Here is a 24,241-nt window from a genome sequence, read left to right as displayed (position 1 = left end):
GAAGCGCCAGGGCAGGTCAAAAAACTTTGCAACATAAGGTGAGGACATACCGCGGAAACGATGGCCTACATTTTCCCCATCCTTTCATACTCTTGCTTTACGTTGCTCATACCCCTTCTGCTTGATAATCCCCCCTCTTCCGCACGAAGGGATTCAGACATCGTATCGTCACGGTGCAAAGGCACCCGCAACGGGCATCTCTGTTCGAGATCGGCGGATCACAATGGCTTCGTCGCTGTCAAATATTCTCTTTAATTCCCTCGCGCTTCTCCTTTGTCTCAACTTCCTAGAATCTTTACAAGTTTTGGCTCAGACAGGTGATGGGGGCGGGGCCGAAGGCGTGGAACCTGGAGACATTGGGTCGGATCCAGGATATTCGGAAAATGCAGGGGCTTCGGGTGCAGACACCGGCAGCGTGAACCTTTCTCATGGAGCGACCATTGCGATTGCAGTGGTGGTCAGTATTGTGGTAGTGCTCGGCAGTAAGTGTTTCCCGCGCAGAATTATATCTAGCAGATTTGAGTGCTAACATTGCGCTTGCAGTCACCATGACCGTCTTGTTTTATCTGGCGAAGAAGAGGCAGTGGAAGATCAAAGAAGGCATCCGCAGATCGGCGCGAAGAGTCACAAGCGCTGTCAAAGCGGTTACGACACCTCTGACACCAAAGAAAATGACGTTCTCGCCGGTTGAGAAGAGGAAGCTCGCCGCCGAATCGGCGGATCTCCTCAAGAGGGCCAATGATCAACTGAAAGCCGACGCGCAGAAGCAGCCAACAGGCAGTGGCCGATCGAGTAATGATCGAGACCTTGAGAAAGGTCTACCGGAAACCGCGGTCAAGGTGGAAATCAAATCCGAACCTGAAAAAAGCCCGAAACGAGACAGCAAGAACAAACAAAGACCACCAAAGGTTAATATTCCGTCGTCGGCTTTCGAGATTGATAGTCCGAAGACCCCAATGTGGAAGAAAGTGTTTGGCAGATAAAGGTGGGAGTTGAAAGAGAATCAGAACCGCAGGATACGACCCCTCCTGATTCCTGGCTGAAAAGAGTATATATACACGAATTGGATACGAAGCGCTATGACGATGTACCGAGCCAGGGCCGTAAAACTTTGGAGGGCTCAGAAATTTCTTCCTTCGTATGACACCGTGTACACGAGCGAAAGTGTTGACAATGATTGTCAACCATGACCTTGTTTGCTGCTAGCGACCCGTTGATGAGATAGGAGATATTGGGATAGCTGAACAATAAGGATGGATGGCGTCATTCCTCTTCAGAGAGGGCTGCCGACATGCCCTCGAAATTCACCATCCGACGACTTATTGATAAACTTATGGGAGTGAACGATGAGGGAAACATTGATTTCATTGCTCTAGGCAGACACAAACAGCACTAATGCTGACTTTTCGTTCGGTATCTTTCACACGGATACGCGAGGTAACAGAAGGGATGTAGGGCGGGAGGGAGAAGTACCGGCTGAGAGTGCCGGTCATGGGTGATTAATTTAATTGCAACATATCACATCTCCCTTCCTTTTTCTCTCTTCCATCGGACAGCGAGCTACCCAAATCCAACTCCCATGGCTTCTTGTTGCGCACTGAATTTTTGTCGTACGGCTAGTGGATACATTGCTGCAATGAGCAACGCGCCTTTAAGCGCAAGGCTGAGTTAGGCTGGGAGGCCTCGTGGGAGGGAAATGGGCTGTTATGGGATCAAAAGTTCGAGAAGGGTATAACGAAAGCCATCATCTCGATGACGTAGCTGGCTTCGCGAGCTTGGAGCTTTGTGATCCGGAATGGCAAATCGGAGTTTGGTCGTAGATGTAAGGAGGAGAAGAAGAAGATGGAGATGTAGCCGTGCAGATGATGTAGAATCTCCATCTGGCAGGCGTACCTTGTAGAAGAGGTAAGTTTGGCGATATATTCGTATGTCGGCCGAGTAACTTCGCGTGGCATTATGCGGCTTGTTTTCCTTCGTCCGGGAAATAACCTTGTCGGCTTGATTCTTCGATTTCAAAGGGAGGAAAGAAGAATGAAGGTGGAGGACAAGGTCTCCCGTTGTTTTTCGGCAGGGTCTTGGAATGTCGATAACAGCGGAATTCTTTGAGCTGAGAGTGCCGTGAGATCTGGCCCATCGACTTCACCTTGTGTGATAAAGAGGATATTGGAACGCTGCCATCCTCTGCCCTGATTCCCTTCACGTCTCCTTGCTATTCTCCGTCCGTGCAGATTGATGAATTTTCTTCTCTCTGGATTTACGTCAATGCCCCGACGCCGAACGAGTAGCTCTGATCCCGCACTCCCATCGTGTCTTTTCATCAGTGCCACGTCTGTTTTTCTACCAATAATCCTAATTCTCTCTTTGAATGTATAAAGTGACTATTTCTTGCCCCGTTTCTGCTCCACAAACAGCACCTGCCTCTTGACGACCGGATCGTATTTGAGCATGCTTAGGGGACGCGATGTGCGAGGCCGCACCATCGTTCGATAGTAGCCTGTCATTGCCATGCTGAGGAGTCGGACGGCTATAGTTCGTGATTTCGCTAATCGTTGCGTTAGCAAGCTCGTAGAGTGCTGGGGAAATGGGGTTGCTGAACGAAGGCAGGACGGGGACAGCTGAGAAAGTATGGAGAGGAAAGATGGACGTACGTGATTTGGCCATTGTAAGAGTATCGAAGACGAAGAATGAGATACTGTAAGATCAGAAAGTGAGGCAAAGCTCTTGTTTTTTTTTTTTTGGCGCAGCTATCATGAGCTCAGCGGCTGGTCGAAGGGATTGCCTGAGAAGCTCGTCCAATCCGTTCGGCTTGTGGGGAGCAAGCGGCCGCGAAACGTGTTCTCCGGTAGTGTCAGATTAATTGTCAACGTTGAAGCTATCGATTCATAGGATCTTTGAATTGGAAATTGGAATTGAAGGCGGACCCCGGCGTCTGGAAGCAAAATTGCCAAGCCTTCATTCCTGTGCTTCTGGTCCGCCGTACTCGCCCCTTTTCGTTGTCGAGCCTTATCATGCAGGCCCCGCCTGGCTTATCGCACCCCCTCCTAGCATGTATCTTCGTGGCGTGAGATAACCCTGGCCTCAGAAAGTAAAGAAGCTAGGATAGATTACGTTTTGGAATGATTCTCTGGATGCTGCATGTTTTACTTTCACGGCGTCCTAAGGGAGTAGCTCCATGAGATGGCGGAGTCTCCAATTTCGGAGCGAGTCTTGCTTTCGCATCGGGAAGATTTCCGGTTGAAAGGAAGCAAAAAGAAAGAAAGAATAAACTTCTTAGCCAGACGAGTTCGAACCGGCATACTAGTTTCGATATTGATAGAACTAACTGCAACGTAATGTAAAGCGACCACCAGGGTGTGTGCAAGGCGCATAACACCCCGACTCAAAGTTCTCCCATCCACCACACAGCAAGCTGCTTTTTTGAATGTTTTGAGTTTCGATGTCGTATCATGTCATTGCTGTCGTTATCCCTTCCTCATTTTCTCCACACTAGCTACATGCGCGCAATACAATGCGGAAGAAAAGCCACGGACAGCTGGCGGACGGAGCGGACCGGGCGACTGAGAGTGAGATTCTCCCGTGGGAAAGAGGAAGCAATTGAGTGGAAGCTCGTGGATCACTGTAGCAAAGGGTCCTATGGATCATCGTTAGCAAGATGTACAAGGTCATACTCTTCAGGAACAGACTCACTCGGTAGTGCTTCTGGAGGTTGTTCTGTTTCTCCAGTTTTGCCTGATATCGATTTTGCGCTCGTCTCTCCTTTTGTCTGCTTCGGATCTCTTGAGCACGAACGTCACGTCTCTGCTGACTTGTTGCACCGAGCATACCGGCTTCTCCTCGTCTCATGAGACTATTGCGAGGAGGCGTGGCGGGAAGGTCTGCGTCATCCATTTCTGCATCCTCCGAGCTGCCTTCCTCAATCAATCTCTGGGCCCGTTCCATTCGTTCCGCCGCCGTCGGATAAGAATACAAATTTTGTCTATAGTATTTCTTTAAGCTTCTGTGCCCGGCCACCCGGCCACCGGGAAGATGCATTTCATATTCATCGTAGAAAACTGCATTGTTATGGTTGTGTGCATGAGAATGAAAACCATCCGCGTTTTTGTGAGGTCTTGGATCGGTGTTAGAATGATGTCTGTGCATTGGGAGGCGTTGATAGGAAAGCGTGCGGTCATCGTTCGGTACGGAAGCAAGTTCGTTGGTGTCCAGGGATGAGAATGAAGAATCTGTTTCCCAGCCATCGTCGGCCTCATCTTGTGCTCCACCCTCCAATTTGACACCTCCATTTTGTTTGGATCTCGTACCATCCATCTCAGCATCCTCATCTGTGCCGTCATCGGAGTATGTGCTTGAGAAGTCATAAAATTGTCCCACCTCAATCATTTCTTCTTCCGACTCGAAAGCAATTTTGCAATGGCCTTTATCTCTCATATGGGTCTGTACGCCTTCCGCATTCCCTCGAAGTTTGTGGCAGTACAAACACTCGTAGTTTTGATAGATTTTGGCTTGCATGTACCTCAATAATCCTTCCAAATCCACCAGGTAATTTTGTTCAGGAATGAAAAGACCGTGAATTCTCGTCATATGCGAAACACTGAGTTTCCACGTAGGCGAGTCGTAGTTACAGAACAAACATCGAGATAGAGGGATGTTCGATAATCGAGGCTTCTCTGGTGACATGGGATGTTCTTCTCGGGGTTCTGCATCTGGCGGGGGTGCTGAAGGTCTCCGTGTTATTCCAGGAACATCTTTGATGGAAGTCTTCTTCATTCCCGCCACCACTTGCTCAAACTCGGCTTCGGCCTCGAGGTCTCGAGATTCCGATTCTGCTGTAGAGTCGGCAGTTGAATCTAGAGATCCAACGGTGGAACTTGTATCGGCCCTTGAACCTCTGCCAAGTGCCAATTCCCTCGCATTGTGTGCCTTGCTGGCGACGTGGTTCTGGTAGGCATTTTCACTGTAGTAGGTCTTCTGGCACGTTGTGCAAGCTTTGGCATAGGCGGCTTGAGCAGCGGCGGCATTGTTGGTTGCTTGAGCGGCCAGAACTTTCTCGTTGTAATCTTCGGATGATACCGCAGGCAGTTCTGCTAATCTTCTCTTCAAATTGTATCTGTGCCAGTCGCTTCGCATGTGAGATCGTTGGGCATCGCTATTGCGGAACGCGACTGCGCAGGAATTACAGGTATAAGGATGAGTTTGCGAGATATCCGGAGGGGCGACGGTAGCCATGGTTTGGAAGTTGGCTGGAATAGGTACAGGAATAGATGGGAAGATGGGACAAGGGAAAAGGGAATGAGCAAAAAAATGAACGAGCAATTTGCTGTTACGACGTTTTTGAAGTGGGATGGGGAAGGCTTTTCAAGATGCTCGATGCCCGATGCCCGATGCCAGACGGGTCACGGACAACAGATGAATAAGAAATTTGACCGTGCACCATCAAGTGACGTGCGTTTTTGTGCCCAGTGGGTGCCCAGGTCGCTTCTTAGCATTTTCTTAGCATTCAACGGCTCCACCAACGGCCATATGCGAGGGTAACTTGCGATTTGTATGGATACCGGTCATTTTCGGATCAGGCAGAGAGAGCCAGGGACTTCCCCCGACTTTGCAAACTGCGTGGGATTTCAGGCACGGAAAAGGGCGATACATCGCCGTATCAAAGGCATGCTGCTGATCGTAGTTAAAAAGTCAGAAAGTTTTTTTTTTTTTTGCCTTATCGCAGTTCAATGTCAGCAGCGACGAGACAGCCAGAAGATTATCCGGAGATGTCCTAATATTATCGTCTTTCTAATTATGGAGTAATCCGTGGTGTATCTGATATCTTGAGACAAAGGGTGAATGCCTCGCGTTCTATTTGGGGGGTGGGGGGTATCATGGTCGTAATTCATTCATCGCTATTACGCAGCCTTTTGCTCTGAGAAACCCTTGAGCCTTCTGGAATCTTTCCAAACGCCACCCACTCTCCATTAATAAAATCTTGGTGCTCCGTCCGCTGACAAATATTGTTGATCCTGTATGGTACCGCCCCCCTTTTTTTTTTTTCTTTCCAAACATCTTAAAGTGAAACCAATATTACTCCCAATCCCAGGACTGCGGCAAGAGATTTTACGCAATGAGAATGAGCTGCACCGTTGACAGCAGGGGGTGTTCCCGTTGGTGAGGCAGATATTGCTGTTCCTGTCGATGTGGACTGCCCCCCGCTAGCGCTGGAGGTAACCAATGTGGTGCTTCTCTGTGAATTGGTCGCCGTGCTCGTGGTGGTTCTGGTTGATGTGGTGCTTGATAAGCCTGAGTGAGAAGGGGACGAATTCGTTGAAGCGATTGTGGATTGAGAAGCCCTTGATGTTTGTGATTCGGAAGAGGTTATCGAGCTTAGACGCCCAGGGCCTTCCGTCGCGCTGGCTGTAATGCTTGATGTTGATAGGGTCGCAATGATGATGGTGCTGGAAGTTGAGGCTGAGAAGCTCGTCTGAACTGAGGGCGAGCTGGTAAGAGTTGAACTTGTTGAGCTTACGGATGGACTATTAGAGCTGACTCTAGTCGTCGATTGAGCTCCCACCGAATTAGCCGGATTATTCACTGTACTGCTGCTGCTCGCTCCATAGCCGCCGGAAGTTGGATTGATCGGACTTTCCGTCGACACCGCTACCGAGTTTATGCTTTCAGTCTGTCCTGCAATTGAATTTGTGGGTGTGAAGGCAGCTGTGCTCGCCGATCCACTGTCTGAAGCACTGATGCTTGGAGATATTGGCGCTCCTGTTGCTGAAGAAGCCTCAGAAATGGTGCTGGTGATGAGGAAGCCCTGGCTATCGTAACTTTTCGGCGTGGGTGGCGCTGCTGGATCAATCGTGACGAGAGTTGGAAAGCCTTGATCATTGAATGATGTAACCACTTCAAGTGAAGAAGCCGACTCCGAAGCCAATGACGAGGCTGATAGAGAGGACGAAGGGGATTGGGTCTGGAAACAGGTCAGTCTGGGAAATGCATTTGAGCTGGCGCAAGAGGGAATACTGACTTGTCAGCCCAGAAATTGAAGAGCTTACCGTAGTGGTCACGGCGGTCGCTGTCGCTGTTCCTGACCACGGCCAGCCTGTTCGAGTTGCGTAGACAGATTCAGTGTTGTCATCATTGCCAAAGGCAAGTGGAGCATTGCCAGAGACTTGAGATGTAACCGCTGGAGCATCTCCGGTTGACACCGGAGTGCCGTTTCCTTGACTATTGATCTGACCACCACTGGAAACGATGGATTGCCATGTGCCACTGGTGCCCGAGTACGAGTATTGAGAACCGGTGGAATAGTCTGTGACATGGACCGACTTGACGTACATGGTAAAGGGGCCAAGAGAGTAATCAGTCACACCGCCAGCCCATTGAATGGTGCCCTCGGGGTTTGAGGGATCGCCTCCAGCCCAAGCGCCCAACTTGACGTACATGGGCGTCTGAGGATATTGACCAGCCTCAGCTTGATCTTGCGTCATGGCTCGAACGGTGGTTCCGTCAACCGACCAGACAATCTGATCGGCAGTCCAGTCAATGCTGTATGTGTGGAAAGTGTCATGGTTGTCGGGTGCGGAATGGAATGCCCCACGATTGTAGGTAGTGGTAATTCCTTTTCCGAAGTAATTGCTCTGGACCTGTGTATTATCGCCTCCCAGCCATTCCCAATCGATCTCATCCAAGCAGTCCGACTGCAAAATAGCAGCACTGACTATTCCCGTGCCTGGAGCAGCCTTGACGACAAAATCGACATGTCCGAACATGATGTACCAGTTGGAGGATATGGAGGGAGAGTCGCCGGACTTGGAAATGGTAAAGGCTGCGCCATTGGAGTCATAGGTCGGATTGCCTGATGCAGCGAATTCATTCGAGGATCCGGACGTGAAATCAATGTCGACAGATCTACCCAGAGCAGGGTCCGCAGGACATCCACCTGTACAAAGTCAGTTCTGGGTCAGTGTAGAGGGAGATCACGAGACATACTTTGAAGTAGAGGATTGCATGTCGAGTACGTCTGTGCCGCAACTGGTGCCAGCAGTGAGGAAACGATCAATGCTGTGAGCACGGAGCCTGCGAGAGTGAAATACATGTTATGTTGTACAGGGCACGGAGTAGTGCAAAAGATCGATCCAACGCCGGGTGAATGCAGGAAGGGAAGACGTGCGGGGGATGCAAGTGCTAAAATGGAATCTAGAAAGGACACTTTTGAAGCATGACAATGACAGTAACAGAAAGATGGCCAGCAGAGAATTGATTTCATGATCATGGGCAGGGCAGTCAGAAGTACTATTAACTCTTCACTTGCAGTGGTACGTATGAGGAGGCTGGTAAACAGTGCGACGTCAGCGCAGGACCACAAAAGCCCCCATAAAAACATTCGACGAGACACTGTCATTGGTGAATGAACCACATCCAGAGGCTTCTATTCCCAGAAAACATTGAATATGGAAATTGGATTGGAGGGGAATCAAGGAGGCTGGATACCAGGATTGATTCAGCTCGGGGCTGAACCCTTTTGCTCTTTCATCCGGTGGCGGGTGGCTGGTTGCGGTGCCAAAACGAGGCTAGTTCCACTAAAAAGTGGCAATCCGGTCGCCCCCGTCTTGGCAACAACTCAAGCCACATCCGACATTTCATTCTCTTGTCTCATCTCCCGGCCAATCGGAGATTCGCCTTTTCATGTGGAAGCCTCTCCTCCCGCCAACATCAACACGGATATCCCTCTCTGATTCTTGGAAACGTGTTCTCATGTCACCTTGTCCAGTCAACGGTTCCAGCGTCCGCATGGTGGTCCCCATCCAGCTACAAAAACACTCCATACAGACGAACGTCTTCATTCCAAAGTTTTGATACCGCCCTCATGCTCTTTAACATTGTACTCGTTGGGATATCTTTCAATAAGCCGTTTCAATTCCTTCATCTGTTCCTGAGCTTCTGGCGTTATTTCTTCATAGACGTCCTCAAACATAGCTCGCAGCGGTGGTTTTTGGACCTTTTCGGCGGCAGAGAATTCTCGCAATACTTCCTTGCGTATTGACGCTCTGGCTTCTTTCTCCTTGTCTTCGTCCCAAATACCTCTATTTTCCATCCACTTTCGCAAACGAGTGATGGGGTTGTCCCTCCGCTTCCATTCTTCCACTTCTCGTTTTGCTCGATATGCGAAACTGTCGTCACTGGTACTGTGATGGCTGACTCGATAACTCATTGCTTCCACGAGGATCGGCTTGCAGTCACCTTCAAGCGCTCTTTTTCTGGCCTCCAGCATGACTTCTCGCACCGCAAAGATATCATTCCCGTCCACCCGGATGGTGTCGATGCCGTATCCAAGTCCTCGACTGGCGATACCGTCACCTTTGTATTGCTCAATGCTGGCGGTCGAGATAGCGAATCCATTGTTGCGGCATACAAATACAATGGGGCATGATTTTGTAGCGGCAATGTTCAAAGCTGCATGGAAGTCTCCCTCGCTAGCTGCACCTTCGCCAAAGTAACAAGCCACGATCCGGGGTGGGACATTTGGATTAATTAGACGCTGCATTTTCAATGCGTATGCTGCCCCTGAAGCTTGTGGAATTTGTGTGGCCAAAGGACTCGAAATCGTGTGCACATTGAGCTTACCGCTGCCGTAGTGGACGGGCATGTTTCGACCTTTGCCGTGGTCATCTTTGTTGGAGAAGAGTTGGCTCATCATTTCCTTCAACGTAAATCCACGTTGAATTAGGACACCTTGTTCGCGATACTGCAAAAAGCAAACATCGTCCGGGGACAAGGCAGAGGCTGATCCAACAGCGATTCCTTCCTCGCCCGCTGACACCATGTAAAAGCTCGTGCGCCCTTGCCGTTGAGCGTCAAACATGATCAAATCCATGATACTAACAGTCAACATATTTCTATACCATTTAATGACCTCTTCGTCCGGGGCTGCCCGAGGATCTCTCGTATTGTCGATAATATTACCATCAGCATCCATGATACGGTAAGTCGGCATTGCCGTCGCCTCGGCTGGATTTTGGAACTTCATGGTGGCGGTAAACTTGCTATTGAGAGCTCCAGGGAAATTCACACTGGCGATATTTGGTCAGAATGAGGCACACACAGACATCACCCCGGTTGAAGCATACGAATCTGATCCAACTTTTTGTGCAGGTCCAGAGGACCAAGAGTCACTTGCCCATCGTATTCCTGGTTTGTGCATGAGGACGCCATTTGCATATCTGCAAGATGCCAATAGAGGCCTGGCAGCGATTCGACTTTTCATTTTTACAGATTCTAAAATAACAGACCTCCCGAACAACAAAATGCATTCTTTAGAGGAATGGCAGAAAGGTAAGCAAAGGAGAAGAGGTTGGAAATAAGGGTGCCCGTTCCAAAGATCAGAGAAACTGCGGTTATCCTCGGTCAAAGATGTACGGGACTGACTCCAAACGCTAAACCTTTTTCTGATTGGAATCAGAATGTTTCCTCTTCGATCGAATCATCTCTGCGGTCAGCGACTTCGCATCTACCCGTCACGGCGATGTTTCGCACATTAGCTCGCCATCCTACTGCTCTGCGGAGCTGCCGTAGCATTCACGCCTCCTCACAGAGACTGTTCGGCACGAGTCTTCTGAGGAAGCTTCCTGGAGAAAATGATCGGACGACCCATTTTGGCTTCGAAACAATTTCAGAGGCCCAGAAGGAAGCGAGAGGTACTCCTTGACCTGTGTACACCATGTCTGTTCCATGCTGAGATATTCCAGTTGGGGCCGTGTTCTCCTCAGTAGCATCCTCCTACGATATAATGAATGATTTAATGTCACTTGGAATCCACCGTCTTTGGAAGGACTATTTCGTCCGCAGCCTCAACCCGGGCAGCCGAACTAGTGAAACAGGTTGGAATATACTTGACATCGCTGGCGGAACCGGCGATATTGCCTTCCGTATGTTGGACCACGCGACCAATGTGAACCTCGACCTCAAAACAAAAGTGACTATCGCGGACATCAATGCAGACATGCTTGCCGAAGGTCGGAAAAGAGCTCAAGACACACCATACGGAAACTCAGGCAGACTATCGTTTATGGAAGGAAATGCAGAGTCCATGCCTTCCGTTGAGTCTGACTCCATTGATCTTTACACTGTGGCCTTTGGAATCCGCAACTTTACAAACAAAGACGCTGCAATCCGCGAAGCATTCCGAATTCTCAAGCCCGGAGGCGTATTTGCGTGCCTTGAATTTAGCCACGTGGACAATTCTTTGTTCAATGCTGTTTATAAGAGATGGAGCTTTGGAGCAATACCATTGATCGGGCAACTCGTTGCGGGTGATCGTGACAGCTACCAGTATCTCGTGGAAAGTATCGAACGTTTTCCCACCCAAGAAGAGTTCAAAACTATGATTGAAGATGCCGGATTTGTCACTCCCGGACAGGGCTATGAAAACCTTACTGGAGGAATTGCTAGCATTCATCGAGGAGTAAAGCCACTATAAGTCGGGCCCTTTCAGTTATCGAACTCGCCCTTTGATATTTCCACTTGCACCAGGAAATACATCAAGCTTCGATTCTGCCTGCGTGAAGGCCGCCGGTAACAGCAATGTCGGCACCGGTGGTATATGCAGCGGCATCACTCAACAAATAGATGGCAGTGCCAGTCAGGTCGTTACGGTTGCCAATACGTTTCATGGGGGGTGCGGTATGCATCAATTCGACTAAATACGGATGTTGTGCTCGTAAGCCTTTGGTCATATCCGACTCGATGTATCCAGGCGAAATGGTGTTGCATCGGATGCCTTGGGGTGCAAGTTCAACACTTAGAGCCGTGCTCAGCATCTTTACTGCACCCTTGGAAGCGTGATATGCGGAAAGTCGATGTCCAGGAATAGCGCAGTGCGCACAGACAGATGCGATGAGGACCAGGCTTCCACCGGTGCCTTGCTTCTCCATCCGTTTTGTTGCCAATTGAGCAGTAAAAAATGTACCAGTAACCTGTACAGTATGAGAATAGGCGGCAATGGGGCGGAGGGGGGGGAAATTTCTGCTCACATTCACATCTTGCACTCTAGCGACTTCTTTCCATGACTGCTCCACAAAAGGTTTGTCCAGAGCGATGCCAGCGGCTGTTACACTATTTCCAGGATTAGTGTGGACTAATAGCACAAAAAGCGTTTCATACCAGCCATCCAGCGTCCCCAGCTCGGCCATTGACCGGTCAAAAGCCTGGTTCAAGCTCTTTTCATTGGTGACGTCTGCGTGAATGTACCTGGCTTTGACTCCGAAATCTCCTTCCAAGGTACCGAAGTCTTTGACGGGCGAGTCGAGGATATCAAGAACAGCCACATTGCCTCCCATTTCTGCGATCGCGCGTGTGATAGCATACCCGATACCCCGGCCTCCGCCTGTGATGATGTAGTTGCGGTTTTTGAGCTCGAACATTGATCGCACGCTTCGAAGGTCTCCATCATGGAGGTCACTTCGTACCGGGATAGCACTCGAAGACGACCTAGTTACTCGTTGGATTGGACAGCATGCTCTGCGAATGTTTCTGGTCAGAATAAGTCCTCTTGGGGACAACATAGATGCTGTTTCTGTGAGGAGATAGTTATATCTACCAGGCACAAAGATCGAGAGGGTGAAGAACCCCCCAGTCTGGCACTACCTTACCCCGCAACGTCGGTGCAGGGCGAAGGCGCCGAAATGGATACCAGATTTTTGAGTATTTGTCTTCTCGCCCATTGTATTTCAACTGTATTAGAATTGCGATTGGCAGAGTCGTTCATCTGCACCACGACAAAAGAAGACGTGTCGAATCGCACTAAACTTTGCCTCCCTTTGCGGCAACACAGGCCATATTCGAACCAAGCACGGCAATCTGAAACTCAACCCTCGTTGGCTGTCCTCTGCGAACAAAAATCGAGTAATCCATTGACCCTCCATCCTGCCAGTTTTCGATACCGTTTGTTGAACGGAGTTTGGATGACACCTTCTCGCTTCCCCACAATTTGACCTTTGGGGCTGATGGAGGCGTCCCTAAGTTGCTGGCGTCCAACCCCAGAATATACCTCGGCTGTAGACGCCGATGCTTGACATGGGCGGATGGGCAACGGGGATCCACTTGGGATCCTGGCACAAGAGCAGGGAAAAGTCACAGGTCACATAACCTTCTCAATCGAGGCTAACCTAGTGTCCACTGTTGACCTATTCTTGGGTCACCTTCTGCCGAAGGTGGCCGGGGATCACTTACAACATCTTTCGACCTCCTCGCTCAGATCCTCCTTACACCATCGCCGTTCGAATCCATTTGCGTTGAGAGGTACTTTAGGGACAATTTGGTTTGGCTCGGGCCAGTACTGTCTGGGACTGGGCGTAGAGTTTGTCCAATCCGGTATTACCGAACGACTCGACGACATTATCTCTCGCCGCACGTGTCCTGCTCTTCTCACCTGTCATCTCTGAGAAGAAACATCGGTCTTACTAAAACGTCGCCAATCGATTCGGTCTATAACAATATTAAGTACTATCTTCCTTCCGTGTCAAATCATGGGATGTGGAGTATCGAGCCTAAAAGGTGATGCCGTACCGGACTTGAACAGCAACCCCACGACCGCGCCAGCGCCAATTAAAAAGATAAGAACGAATTTCTCCACCATCGACTATGAACAAGGCTCGCGGCAGCGGCGTATGACAGAATATGCGCCGCACGAAACGCCCAAGCCAAAGACAAGCGACGATATGACGGGGGGGCCGCTCCTCGGACGGGCGGTTGGGTCGCTTCTTCAGAACGACCACGATGCTGCTAACCCGTCAGGCGGCAATATGGATGCCCCATCATCAGGCTATCCACATGAAGGAGCCGGTTCGAACTCGGAGCCAGCCCAGGCAAATGGCAATCCCGACATGCTGTTGAAGCCGTACCAGACCTTGGACGGCGGTGATTGGGACGAAGACGTAAACAATGAGGCACCGCAGGTCAATGGCACGCAGGCGGATCCGACGTCTTCGCTCGCTAAAGACGAGTTTGCTGCGTCCAACGACCCGGCAAATCCACGGAACCAGGAATCAGAGCAATTATCCGGCCCTTCAGATACAACGACTAGCGAGCACAAGAAATCCTGGTTCGGGCAGAAATACGCCTCATTCCAAGCCGCGAAGCAAGGCCGTGGCAGTGCGCATCTGTCAGATGAAGAGATTAAGAAGTATACGGGTAAAGATCGCGCAGAGCTGCGGCGGTGGGCGGAAACCGCACCGGGCGTAGGTGGCAATCAAGTAGCAGGCCGCATTGGCACGGACAGTGCGCAGGGAATGAGCGCTCCGTATAGCGGCAATTGAGAAATAGCGAGAGCGGAGTTGGGTTTCGGGAGCTGCGAGAGGAGGAGTGCATCCGCCACTTCTCAGGTGGAGAGAAGTTCAAGCATTTACTAAACCAGGCGACTAGGGTCAGGCTTCAATTTCTTCAGGATGTCTTATGAGCCTAAGCAGCAATGTAGCCCAAAATCTCATTTTTGTACCAAAATCGTTACTTCTGTCTTGCAGGACAATCCAATCCTCTTCAAACATCTAACATCCGCATGTATCATATAATCATTTCATGCACGTGCTCTTTTCTATGGCAGCATGCCATGGATACATCGTACAACCCCCCTTTTCCCTCAGCATCAATATTCAAAAAGGCCATTTCCGGCCTTTTCTTCCCCCCCCAAAAAGCCACCAAATTTTATACTCCACACAACTCTGGGCACTGTGAGCTCCGCTCGCTGGCAATGCAGGCTCGCAAACCATCTTTCACTTCAAGTCTCGGCTCTATTGTGGTATCTACCTTATTTAAATGACGCTTGTGTTGGGGTCATCATCGCGTAAATTTATTTCCGCCATCATCGTGTACAGATACTGGCTCTCATTCGACTTCAAGGAGAGGGCCGTGCCATGAAGCCATAGTATTTGGCCTTTTTAATGGGTAAGAAGAGATCAGGCGGATGGCCACGTACTGGATCTAATGGCTTGATTGATCGCAAAATGAACTTCTTAGCTGGTGGATTGGACTTCCTTGGCTTTGCCCTTGTCGCTGTCGGCGTGGGTAATAGAAGTCATGCTCGACGCACGACCGTCGTCTTCGTATAGGTGATTTTGCTCGATATATTCCACAACCGGCGCTGGGATAAGATATTGTACGCTCATCCCTCTTCGTAGGAAGAGCCTTATCTTTGTACTGCTGACGTCATTTTGAATCAATTGCTGGATGACGTATATGTTGTCGCGATAGCTTTGCAAGCTAGCCAGGGCTTCGTCGATATCGGTCCCGGATCTTTCGATGATGAATGTGCCGTAGCGCCCAAGGATATGGTCCAAATCCTTCTCACTCCACACGCCGGGAGTTGACATGGTCTGGATCAGGTCGGCACCAGCGAGCAATGCTATTCTCACGGGCTTTCGGTTTCCGTCTCCCGTGTCAATGCCCTTCCTTATCACATTGATTTCATGATCAAAGTGGTCCAACACTTTGGCCGTAGGCTGGTATTCCTTCTTTTCTGCTTCCCACGTGTCGACCATTAGCCAACTGGAGGCTCTGTCAATTGCAAGCTGGCACATTGCCACTCTATACCAGAACGTTAGCTATTGCTTTTTTCCCCTCAGAGAATGGGCACTGCAGTCCCACCTATGTTCTGCTGGGGCTAAGCCTTGCTTCTTGTAGGCATCCGACACGGGGGATAGATATCCGCCCACCATTTCAAAGTCGGTGTTGTGTTTGACGTAGTCTGCAGCCATGACAAACATGCGCAGGTGGAGGAAAGTAATAGGGGAGAAAGAGCCGCATGCAACAAGAAGAAGAGGGGTCTTGGAAGGATCATCCATCTTCTTCTTAAGGCGGGAATCGGGGAAGTGATATTCGTCCATTTTGTCGGCGTCACCAGTGGTTGCTTGTAGAACAGTCGGCCTCTTCTGTGAGAATGTCTTTTACTTTTGAGCGATCGAACCGAATAGGCGAGAGGGTAAGAAGATGACCGAGGGTGTTGCGGATTTGTCAGAGCAAGACGTAGCGGTTACGAAGGGGGATAATTCGGAGGGCGGGGGCTGTCGGGCGTCTCAGAGTGATTCCCTCGTGAGGAGAGGAAGAGAAGCCAAAGGCCTGCAAATAGGGGAGACCGTGATTAAGGAGGACGGTAGGAGAAGTAGGCAGGAACGACTCAGCATCTCAGGGCTTCATTGCCCGAGTTGAGTGAGTTCGGGAAGTGGCTGGTATCGGTTCGGCTGTGAGGAGAGGCACGAGCCTGAAAGATTTTTTAGCAACAAGGCGCGAGGCCCGTTGGGGAGACTGGAAGGGGGGTGGATATCCGGACGCCGGGAACGGCGATAGCAGGCTTTTCACCGTCAATAAGCTAGTGACGGAGTACTAGAAATGGTGGTGGAGGAATGGGTTTGCGCCTTGGTACCTAGAAGTTTAGTGCACCCGGCTGGAGAACGAGCAGTCAGCGAGGTGGGTGGGAGAGGATACGTGAGGAGCAATGGGAAAGATCGAGACCGAGGGGAATAGATGATTGTGACTTAATACTATTTTGTCGCTATTAGAATTATGTACTGTACTGGGTACAAAGGAAGATGACGCGGACAGAGAATATCACGCGGCCAGGGACAGACGGTGCCATTTACCACTGGAGCTATATTGCTCCGGACGGCCAGCAGATGCTGTGCTTGATGAGTTTAGTTAGGCCGTTGGATTCGGGTTTACTTATGGTTTTCCTCTGGTGTGAACAGGTGTTTTCCAGCCCGCATGCATATGCATGAATCTCCTCCAGAGCCTCTTGCACTCAACAGTCCAATCCTGATTCTATCGAATCCAGCAACATCACAGCCCATGGGCTTTCGTATTCCGAGGTCATAGTCATTGTCAGTTTGGGTCGCTACTCTTCCTGGGCTTTTCCTTAGTAATAGAGAAATCGCAGGCACTCAGCAGGCAAAACATGGACGGTGAGTCAATCCGCATACAGGCGACTGAGAAGCGACAGCTGTTGGCGGTCTAGTCGTGGTGGAAGTAGATGAAGCTGATATCAATAGGTAAAATCATCAGTCTTGTAGGTTATGTGAGACCTGCGCGGCTGCAATGCCGGGTGTCAAAGGTGAGATATACTCAAAGAGGGGTTCGGTAGAGGAAGATATCGCAATACAGTAGTCTGGCAAGGAGGAGCCTTTTTACATCCAGAAGCGGCAAGGCTCTCGGCTGGTTTCATCAATGATTAGGCGATGGTCGTCCACTGCGCCGCTGTCAAACGCCCTGTAATACCCGTGTGGGACTAGTTGCCTGCGCCATTCGCCAACCCACGTCCTTATTACGGAGTTATTAACCAACTTTTTACTACCACTGACTTACCACATACCACATACCACTTTACACTCTACGGGTGCAAGACTGGTCCATTTCATTTCTTCACTTTCTACCATCTATCAAGTTACTTCTTCAACCTGGTGTTCGCCCTGCACGTTCTTGCCTCCTCCTACCATCGCCGCCCTTCGATGGCGGGTTAACATGGCAAATCTGCCCGCACGCTCTTCAACCTTCCAAATCACCAACGGACGTGCTGCAAACACACTTGCTTCGGATCAACCATCTTCTTCCCACTCAACTTCCTCGCGCAGAGCCAGGTACTTCTCACTTCACTACGACTTCTGTCTTCACTTTTTACTCCGAGTTTGGAGACCTGCATCACTTGCCCTTCATTCAAGCACCAGAACCACATCTAAAGTGACCCTCTCAACCACCACACATGATTAGTCCTCACTCTGCAATACCACCATACCTTTCATTCCCTCTTTTGACACACACTCACATACCTCGATGAGATCCGTCACTCATGTTCCGCAGAGTCACTCGTTCATCTGCGAGGCTCGCAGCAGAGTCTGGCGCCCCGACCACCACCAACCCAGCCGATCCTCCCCAACCCTCAAATCCTCGTCCTGTCTCATCCAAGAAACGTAAGGCCCCGAGCCGTCGAGCATCCAGCCCCACCGACCACTCAGACGAGACGAACCCTGCATCCCATCGACGGGGAAAGAGACAGAAGTTGGCTGAGCCCCCGCAAGCTCAACCTCCAACCGCACAAATCTCTTCTCGATCAAGTAGGAGAAGATCCGCCACCAACGAGCCGGCGATGTCTAATAATGGGTGGGCCTTCATACATGATGCCATCGCCGAGGCGGCAGCTAAAGGGTCTAGGTCATCTTCCAAATACGCCGACGAGTCTCCGAAACAGATATCTTCAAAGTCGAGTTCGAAACGACCGCCTAGCAGAAATAACAAGAAGACATCATCAGGTACAAAGCAAGCCTCAGTTGAGGATTCCAAATTGCTGACTTCTTTGCCAGACGTTTCGCCTCCAACCCAAACGCCGCCCTCTCGCAGACAGAAGAAACGTTCGAGCAAGAAGGACCAAGATGTTTCCATGAAAGAAGACGAAGAGGACGAGGAAAAATTTCCCAGAAGAGAAAATGACACGCCACCACCTAATCGTGACGACAGCGAGAGCAACGACGGAGACGACCCGAGCCTCATGGAAGACGATGAGGCTCCCGATCCATTCTCTGCAGCCTTGTTTGGCTCAGGCCGTGGGCCTCCCTCAGGATTGTCAAGTACATTACGAGCCTTGAGCGGAATGATGAGTGGAATGTCATCAAGACTGAGAGATATTTTGAACAATCTTCGACAAGCAGACAACCCAACCATGCAAATGCTCGCTCTTGAGGAGTTGTCCAACTTGCTGCTGGTCTCCAACGAAGACAACCTCTCAGGGCAGTTTTCGCCAGATCCTTACGTCAAAGAGCTCGTGGCCTTGATGCAACCCAATCCCGTCACGGGCGAGGAGAACCCCGAGATGATGCTTCTGGCTTGCCGTTGCATTGCCAATTTGATGGAAGCTTTACGAGGCTCGGTTGCCAATGTGGTTTATGGTGGTGCAGTCCCTGTCCTGTGTCAGAAATTGCTTGATATTCAGTACATCGACGTTGCCGAGCAAGCCTTGAGCACGTTGTCCAAAGTGTCGGTCGATTTCCCAGGATCCATCGTCCGCGAAGGTGGCTTAACCGCTTGTCTACAATTCCTTGATTTCTTCGCCACGGGTACGCAGCGGACTGCTGTTACTACTGCGGCAAATTGCTGTCGTAACATTCCACACGATTCTTTCCCAGTTATACGAGACGTCATGCCGATCCTCCTGAACGTTTTGTCAAGTCACGACCAAAAGGTCGTCGAGCAAGGCTGCCTCTGTGTCACTCGAGTTATCGATAGTTTCAAGCACAGCGCGGACAAACTCGAGCAATTGGTTGACCCACCATTGCTCCGAGCAATCCTAGGACTGCTTCTCCCCGGTACTACCAACCTCATTGGAACCAATATTCATACCGAATTTCTTCGAGTGCTTGCAATCGTGGCCCGGGCAAGCCCTCGACTATCGACAGAACTGCTCAAGATGAATGTCGTCGATACATTGTACCAGATTCTTACTGGAGTTTCTCCTCCATCCGAAACTGCGGGCGCCGCCTCCAAAATTGACAGCGTCGTCATTATGCAAGCGTTGATCCATAGACCTCGGGAGCAAGTGTATGAAACTTTGAACATCATCTGCGAACTCCTACCACACCCCAAACTTTCCAAGAACTCAGACTTCGAGTTTTATGAGGACATAAACGACGATGTTTCCGATGATGATGATGATGGAACGCGAGTTGGAAAGACATCGCGAACTGACAAGAGGCTACAATTGCTTGAAGACTGCAAAGAAGAGACTCGCCGATTTGCGACAATCCTTTTGCCCACACTGACAGATGCGTATTCCAGCACTGTGAATTTGAGTGTTCGACAAAAGGTTCTGATCGCTCAGTTGAAGATTCTTTCCAACCTCGAAACCCGTGTCATTGAAGAAGCGCTTCGACCTGTACCGTACGCATCGTTCCTCGCATCGATATTGTCTCAAGAGGATCATCCCACTCTAGTGATGTTCGCCCTCCAAGCATCGGAGCTACTCTTTGAAAGACTCGAAGACATTTATCAATACCAATTCCATCGTGAAGGCGTTATAGGAGAAATCAAGAAACTCAGCAGCAGACCATTGGATGTCGACAAGAAGTCATCTACCTCCACGAGAAGTGATGGCGGCGGTGGGGTTGGCAGCAGCACAGAAAGACACGGCCGTCTAGGAAACGGTGGAGATCTTGAAGGCGACCGCGCCAGACATCATAGTGATGCTAGTGATGATGATGATGCGGAGCACGACGAGGGTGACGGCGAAGACGATGAACACAGTGACCCAGAAGACGATGACCATGACGACGAGAGAGACGTCGATGACGACGAAATTGCCGTTAGACACGATCATGATATGGACGATTCCCAGAGTTCTGATTCGTCTGAGGAAGAAGAAATGCCGTCTCCACTCGCCATTGCTGGGATCGCCGACTTGGTTGTGATGCGTGCAAAGAAGTTCTTGGAAAAGTATGATACACCAAAGGGTAAAGACATGAAGAACAAGGCTTCCAACATTCGGGCTGATCTTCACAAATTGGCGAACGACATTGAAATGTTCTATCAGCAGCCAAATTCGGTGGAGATGGGGAACGAGCTCTTCACCCGTCTCGCAAGTTATTTCGACGGTGATGCACTTGAGAGCATCACCAGTTCAGAATTGTTGGACTCCGGCATCATTCGCGTGTTGGTCAAAGTCCTGTCGGAGGATCCGTCCTCGGCATACAGCACCGCCAGGGCACATCTTGTGTCAGCATTCATGGAATCAACCAACTCGGGCAAAATCAAGACAACCTCTGCATCCTCAGCAGCTACGCCCTTCAGCGTGCTCATACAAAAGCTTCAGGATCTCCTCAGTCGTGCTGAACATTTCGAGGTTCTCACTGTCAACAATAACGCCTCTGAGAGCAGTCGCAGCAGCTCTACTTCCATGCTTTCGCGCCAGCTCCGACTCAGATTGTCAGCCGATGCTGACAGTGACATTCCTCTGACTTATCGTGAGATGATCGTCTCCATTCATGCCATTGCAACGTTCAAAGCATTGGATGACTATCTTCGGCCTCGGTTCACCCAGTCCGACCGCCCTGCATCTGCTCAGCGACGCCGTGACATGCTTCAGCAGATTGCAAATGCTCGTCTCGCTCACCTCTCTGGTGCCACTGAATCAGGCTTATTGTCACCATATGCGCAGGGGTTTATGGGTAATCTACCTAGTCCTGGAGACACAGAGTCTCGTACTGGGCCTCGACTTTCGACTCGAATGAAGCAGCAAACCGAGGAGAGACAGGGTTCTGCGGAGAAGAAACCTGAGAAGGCCGAGCGAAAACGAGTCACCCGACGCAGTCAGGCTTCTTCATCAAACCAAGAACCGCCGCCGCCGCCGCCGCCGCCGCCTCCGGAGCCCAGTTCTGAAGCCACCCCCAACAAGCTTGAATGCGCCGATGAAAAAGTTCTGGAAGACGACGAGACACCTGATGGTGAGGGTGCGCTCGAGGCATTCGTTGACGGTCTTGAAGACGATATGTCAGATGACGATATGCCAGAACCGGGAGCAGTGAACATGGAACTTGGCTCTTCTGGAAAAGTGACAGCCCGTCAAGAGGATGGCACGAGAGTATTCACCCCTCAGCCTGGCACCCCTGTTCCCGGAGGCACTCGACCCCCGTCTTCGGCACAGTCTCCCGGACCATCCCCAGCAGGAAGCGGTGGACGTCCATCACACCCTGCTGCACTCTCGTCAACTCCGCAGGACTGGCACATTGAATTTAGCATTGACGGCAAAATTATTCCCAACAACACTACCATTTATCGAGCCGTCCACCACAATCGGGATCAACCTCAAGACCTGTCTTCGCGTAGCATCTGGTCCGGTGTCCACGCTGTCAAATTCAGAAAGGTCCGAGGCCCTCCACCCAACCCATCAACTCTGTCTGGATGGAGCGAGCCAGAAAAGCAGGGCCCAAGTGACGGCCTACCTGCTTCCGTCGATGGTCACCCAATTACTTCTTCGATTCTTGCGTTGCTCCGGATCCTTCACGAGCTTAACGCGAATCTCAACGAGATTCAGGAGGTCATTGGACGACCAGGCCTCAAGCTCTATCCCGAGTCCTTGGCGTCTTTTATCAATACCAAACTGACCGCGAAAATGAATCGTCAGCTGGAGGAGCCATTGATCGTTGCCAGCAACTGCCTTCCAGATTGGAGCGAAGACCTTGCTAGGTCCTTCCCTTTTCTGTTTCCCTTCGAGACTCGGCACTTGTTCTTGCAGTCAACTTCCTTCGGATACTCACGGTCTATGATCCGCTGGCAGAACAGTCAATCGGAGAGTGATGACCGTCGTGACCGTCGAAGAGATGACAGACCTATGCTTGGCCGACCTCAGCGCCAGAAAGTGCGCATTTCTCGCCATCGGATCCTGGAGTCTGCCATGAAGGTTATGGGAATGTATGGTGCTTCGCCGAGCGTTCTGGAGGTCGAGTACTTTGAAGAGGTTGGCACGGGTTTGGGCCCTACTCTTGAGTTCTACTCGACCGTATCGAAGGAGTTCTCGAAGAAGAAGCTGAAAATGTGGCGCGAGAACGACTCTGCTGATAACGACGAGTTCGCATTTGGAAAGAATGGGCTTTTCCCAACCCCAATGAGCGAGGCAGAGACTCATACCGAAGGTGGCAAGAAGCTGTTACTCCTGTTCAAAGTGCTCGGAAAGTTCGTTGCTCGCTCCATGCTTGATTCTCGCATCATCGACATCTCCTTCAGTCCTACCTTCTTCAAAATAGGGGGCATATCAACTGCAGTACCATCGATTGGGTTATTGCGCACTATTGATCAAGACCTGGCCAATTCTCTGTCTCAACTGCAGCAATTTGTCAAGGCCAAAACAAAGGTCGAACTTGATCCATCAATGACAAAGACCGCGAAAGCGCAGGCAATTGATAATCTCACAATTCGTGGTGCCAGAATTGAGGACCTCATGCTCGACTTCACTCTTCCTGGCTATCCGGGAATTGAACTGATTGAAAACGGGTCCAATGTCGCCGTGACTGCGGACAACGTTGAGACGTACATTGAAAGAGTACTCGATATGAGTCTAGGAAGTGGAGTTCGGCCTCAAATTGAAGCCTTCCAAGCCGGATTTTCCCAGGTGTTCTCGTATTCCTCCTTGAAGGCATTCACCCCTGATGAGCTGGTCATGCTGTTTGGACGCGTCGATGAGGACTGGTCTATTGAGACCTTGATGGACTCTGTTAAAGCAGACCATGGCTTCAACATGGACAGCAAGAGCGTCAAGAATTTGTTACAGACAATGTCAGAGCTCACCGCTTCTGAGCGTCGTGACTTCTTGCAATTTGTCACTGGCAGCCCCAAACTTCCAATTGGAGGTTTCAAGAGTCTCACACCCATGTTCACTGTGGTCTGCAAGCCAAGTGAGCCTCCTTACGCGTCGGACGACTATCTTCCCAGTGTGATGACTTGTGTCAATTATTTAAAGCTTCCCGACTACACTTCGCAGCATATTTTGAAGGAAAGATTATTTGTGGCTATCCGTGAGGGTCAAGGAGCATTCCACTTGTCCTAAAGGTGTCAGCGATGATACAGTGGCTTGAGCAGGTGGATATTGGAGGTAAAAAGTGAAGTATTACTTTGAGAGGGTGAGAGCTGAGAGTGGGTTTCGATTTTACTTGGATCAACTGTCGAGCGACAATGGACTTTGGCTAAAATTGCATAAGGGAGAGATATCGAGTTTATGAAGGGGGATGGAATCCGACCTTTGTTGATCCATGAAGGATGAAACGGCCATGAACAAATTGCATGGAAATAGGCGTAGATTGAAATGGAAGGTTGATCATGGACTCCGGGCACGGGAACCGCGCTGCACTTGCACTCTGCGGGAGTGAGGCGTTTATTTCGTGGTACGTTTCAATCATGGCCAAATTGCAGTCGAAACTACTATGGATGACAATGGAATGGACATGAAAATGGGGTTTCGCTGTCCCCGCTTTTTGACCCAAGTTAAGAAACACTGACACGTCTTATTGAGGCTTTCACTTTTGGCTCTTGAACAGGTGTCGAGTTGTGATCAACTACGGCTTACGCGTATTGAGCGAGCACTTCAGTATTCGTGAGATAGCCAACGCAAACTCATTGATTCATCGTAATGATGTCTACCTAGATTCCGAAATAACAAAAAAGTAAAAAACATTCGTCGGTCATGTAGGCGAAAACACCGTGGACATTCAAATCATGGATAGCAACATGAACACGGGTA

The 24,241-nt window shown here is 50.2% G+C and overlaps 10 protein-coding genes across 10 annotated transcripts; 4 read left to right on the top strand and 6 right to left on the bottom strand.

Annotated features, from left to right (window-relative positions):
* Window positions 1-223: 223 nt before the first annotated feature.
* Window positions 224-983, top strand: Z518_07565 (uncharacterized protein; the record flags this gene model as incomplete). The annotated part of the gene is made up of 2 exons (XM_013415694.1): window positions 224-482; window positions 544-983. 2 exons carry the CDS (start codon window positions 224-226, stop codon window positions 981-983), a joined length of 699 nt encoding a protein of 232 aa, XP_013271148.1.
* A 1,366-nt stretch (window positions 984-2,349) lies between these two features.
* Z518_07564 (uncharacterized protein) lies at window positions 2,350-2,661 on the bottom strand (the record flags this gene model as incomplete). The annotated part of the gene is made up of 2 exons (XM_013415693.1): window positions 2,350-2,615; window positions 2,649-2,661. 2 exons carry the CDS (start codon window positions 2,659-2,661, stop codon window positions 2,350-2,352), a joined length of 279 nt encoding a protein of 92 aa, XP_013271147.1.
* A 952-nt stretch (window positions 2,662-3,613) lies between these two features.
* Window positions 3,614-5,226, bottom strand: Z518_07563 (uncharacterized protein; the record flags this gene model as incomplete). The annotated part of the gene is made up of 2 exons (XM_013415692.1): window positions 3,614-3,631; window positions 3,688-5,226. The coding sequence occupies 2 exons, from the start codon at window positions 5,224-5,226 to the stop codon at window positions 3,614-3,616; spliced, it is 1,557 nt and encodes a 518-aa protein (XP_013271146.1).
* Window positions 5,227-6,194: 968 nt separating this feature from the next.
* Z518_07562 (uncharacterized protein) lies at window positions 6,195-8,080 on the bottom strand (the record flags this gene model as incomplete). The annotated part of the gene is made up of 4 exons (XM_013415691.1): window positions 6,195-6,479; window positions 6,530-6,952; window positions 7,038-7,924; window positions 7,975-8,080. The coding sequence occupies 4 exons, from the start codon at window positions 8,078-8,080 to the stop codon at window positions 6,195-6,197; spliced, it is 1,701 nt and encodes a 566-aa protein (XP_013271145.1).
* A 744-nt stretch (window positions 8,081-8,824) lies between these two features.
* Window positions 8,825-10,186, bottom strand: Z518_07561 (uncharacterized protein; the record flags this gene model as incomplete). The annotated part of the gene is made up of 2 exons (XM_013415690.1): window positions 8,825-10,055; window positions 10,113-10,186. The coding sequence occupies 2 exons, from the start codon at window positions 10,184-10,186 to the stop codon at window positions 8,825-8,827; spliced, it is 1,305 nt and encodes a 434-aa protein (XP_013271144.1).
* A 321-nt stretch (window positions 10,187-10,507) lies between these two features.
* Window positions 10,508-11,461, top strand: Z518_07560 (uncharacterized protein; the record flags this gene model as incomplete). The annotated part of the gene is made up of 2 exons (XM_013415689.1): window positions 10,508-10,679; window positions 10,731-11,461. The coding sequence occupies 2 exons, from the start codon at window positions 10,508-10,510 to the stop codon at window positions 11,459-11,461; spliced, it is 903 nt and encodes a 300-aa protein (XP_013271143.1).
* A 61-nt stretch (window positions 11,462-11,522) lies between these two features.
* On the bottom strand, window positions 11,523-12,404 carry Z518_07559 (uncharacterized protein; the record flags this gene model as incomplete). Its single annotated transcript, XM_013415688.1, has 3 exons — window positions 11,523-11,957; window positions 12,015-12,096; window positions 12,145-12,404. The coding sequence occupies 3 exons, from the start codon at window positions 12,402-12,404 to the stop codon at window positions 11,523-11,525; spliced, it is 777 nt and encodes a 258-aa protein (XP_013271142.1).
* A 1,104-nt stretch (window positions 12,405-13,508) lies between these two features.
* On the top strand, window positions 13,509-14,297 carry Z518_07558 (uncharacterized protein; the record flags this gene model as incomplete). The annotated part of the gene is made up of 1 exon (XM_013415687.1): window positions 13,509-14,297. The coding sequence occupies one exon, from the start codon at window positions 13,509-13,511 to the stop codon at window positions 14,295-14,297; it is 789 nt and encodes a 262-aa protein (XP_013271141.1).
* Window positions 14,298-14,990: 693 nt separating this feature from the next.
* On the bottom strand, window positions 14,991-15,860 carry Z518_07557 (nicotinate (nicotinamide) nucleotide adenylyltransferase; the record flags this gene model as incomplete). Its single annotated transcript, XM_013415686.1, has 2 exons — window positions 14,991-15,561; window positions 15,622-15,860. The coding sequence occupies 2 exons, from the start codon at window positions 15,858-15,860 to the stop codon at window positions 14,991-14,993; spliced, it is 810 nt and encodes a 269-aa protein (XP_013271140.1).
* Window positions 15,861-17,812: 1,952 nt separating this feature from the next.
* Z518_07556 (uncharacterized protein) lies at window positions 17,813-23,551 on the top strand (the record flags this gene model as incomplete). Its single annotated transcript, XM_013415685.1, has 2 exons — window positions 17,813-18,272; window positions 18,324-23,551. The coding sequence occupies 2 exons, from the start codon at window positions 17,813-17,815 to the stop codon at window positions 23,549-23,551; spliced, it is 5,688 nt and encodes a 1,895-aa protein (XP_013271139.1).
* Between the last annotated feature and the right edge of the window lie 690 nt (window positions 23,552-24,241).

The sequence above is a fragment of the Rhinocladiella mackenziei genome, assembly GCF_000835555.1.
Source record: "Rhinocladiella mackenziei CBS 650.93 unplaced genomic scaffold supercont1.5, whole genome shotgun sequence".
Classification (NCBI taxonomy): Eukaryota; Fungi; Ascomycota; class Eurotiomycetes; order Chaetothyriales; family Herpotrichiellaceae; genus Rhinocladiella; species Rhinocladiella mackenziei.
Note: the sequence above shows the minus strand (reverse complement) of the source record. Positions and strands in the feature narration are given on the sequence as shown.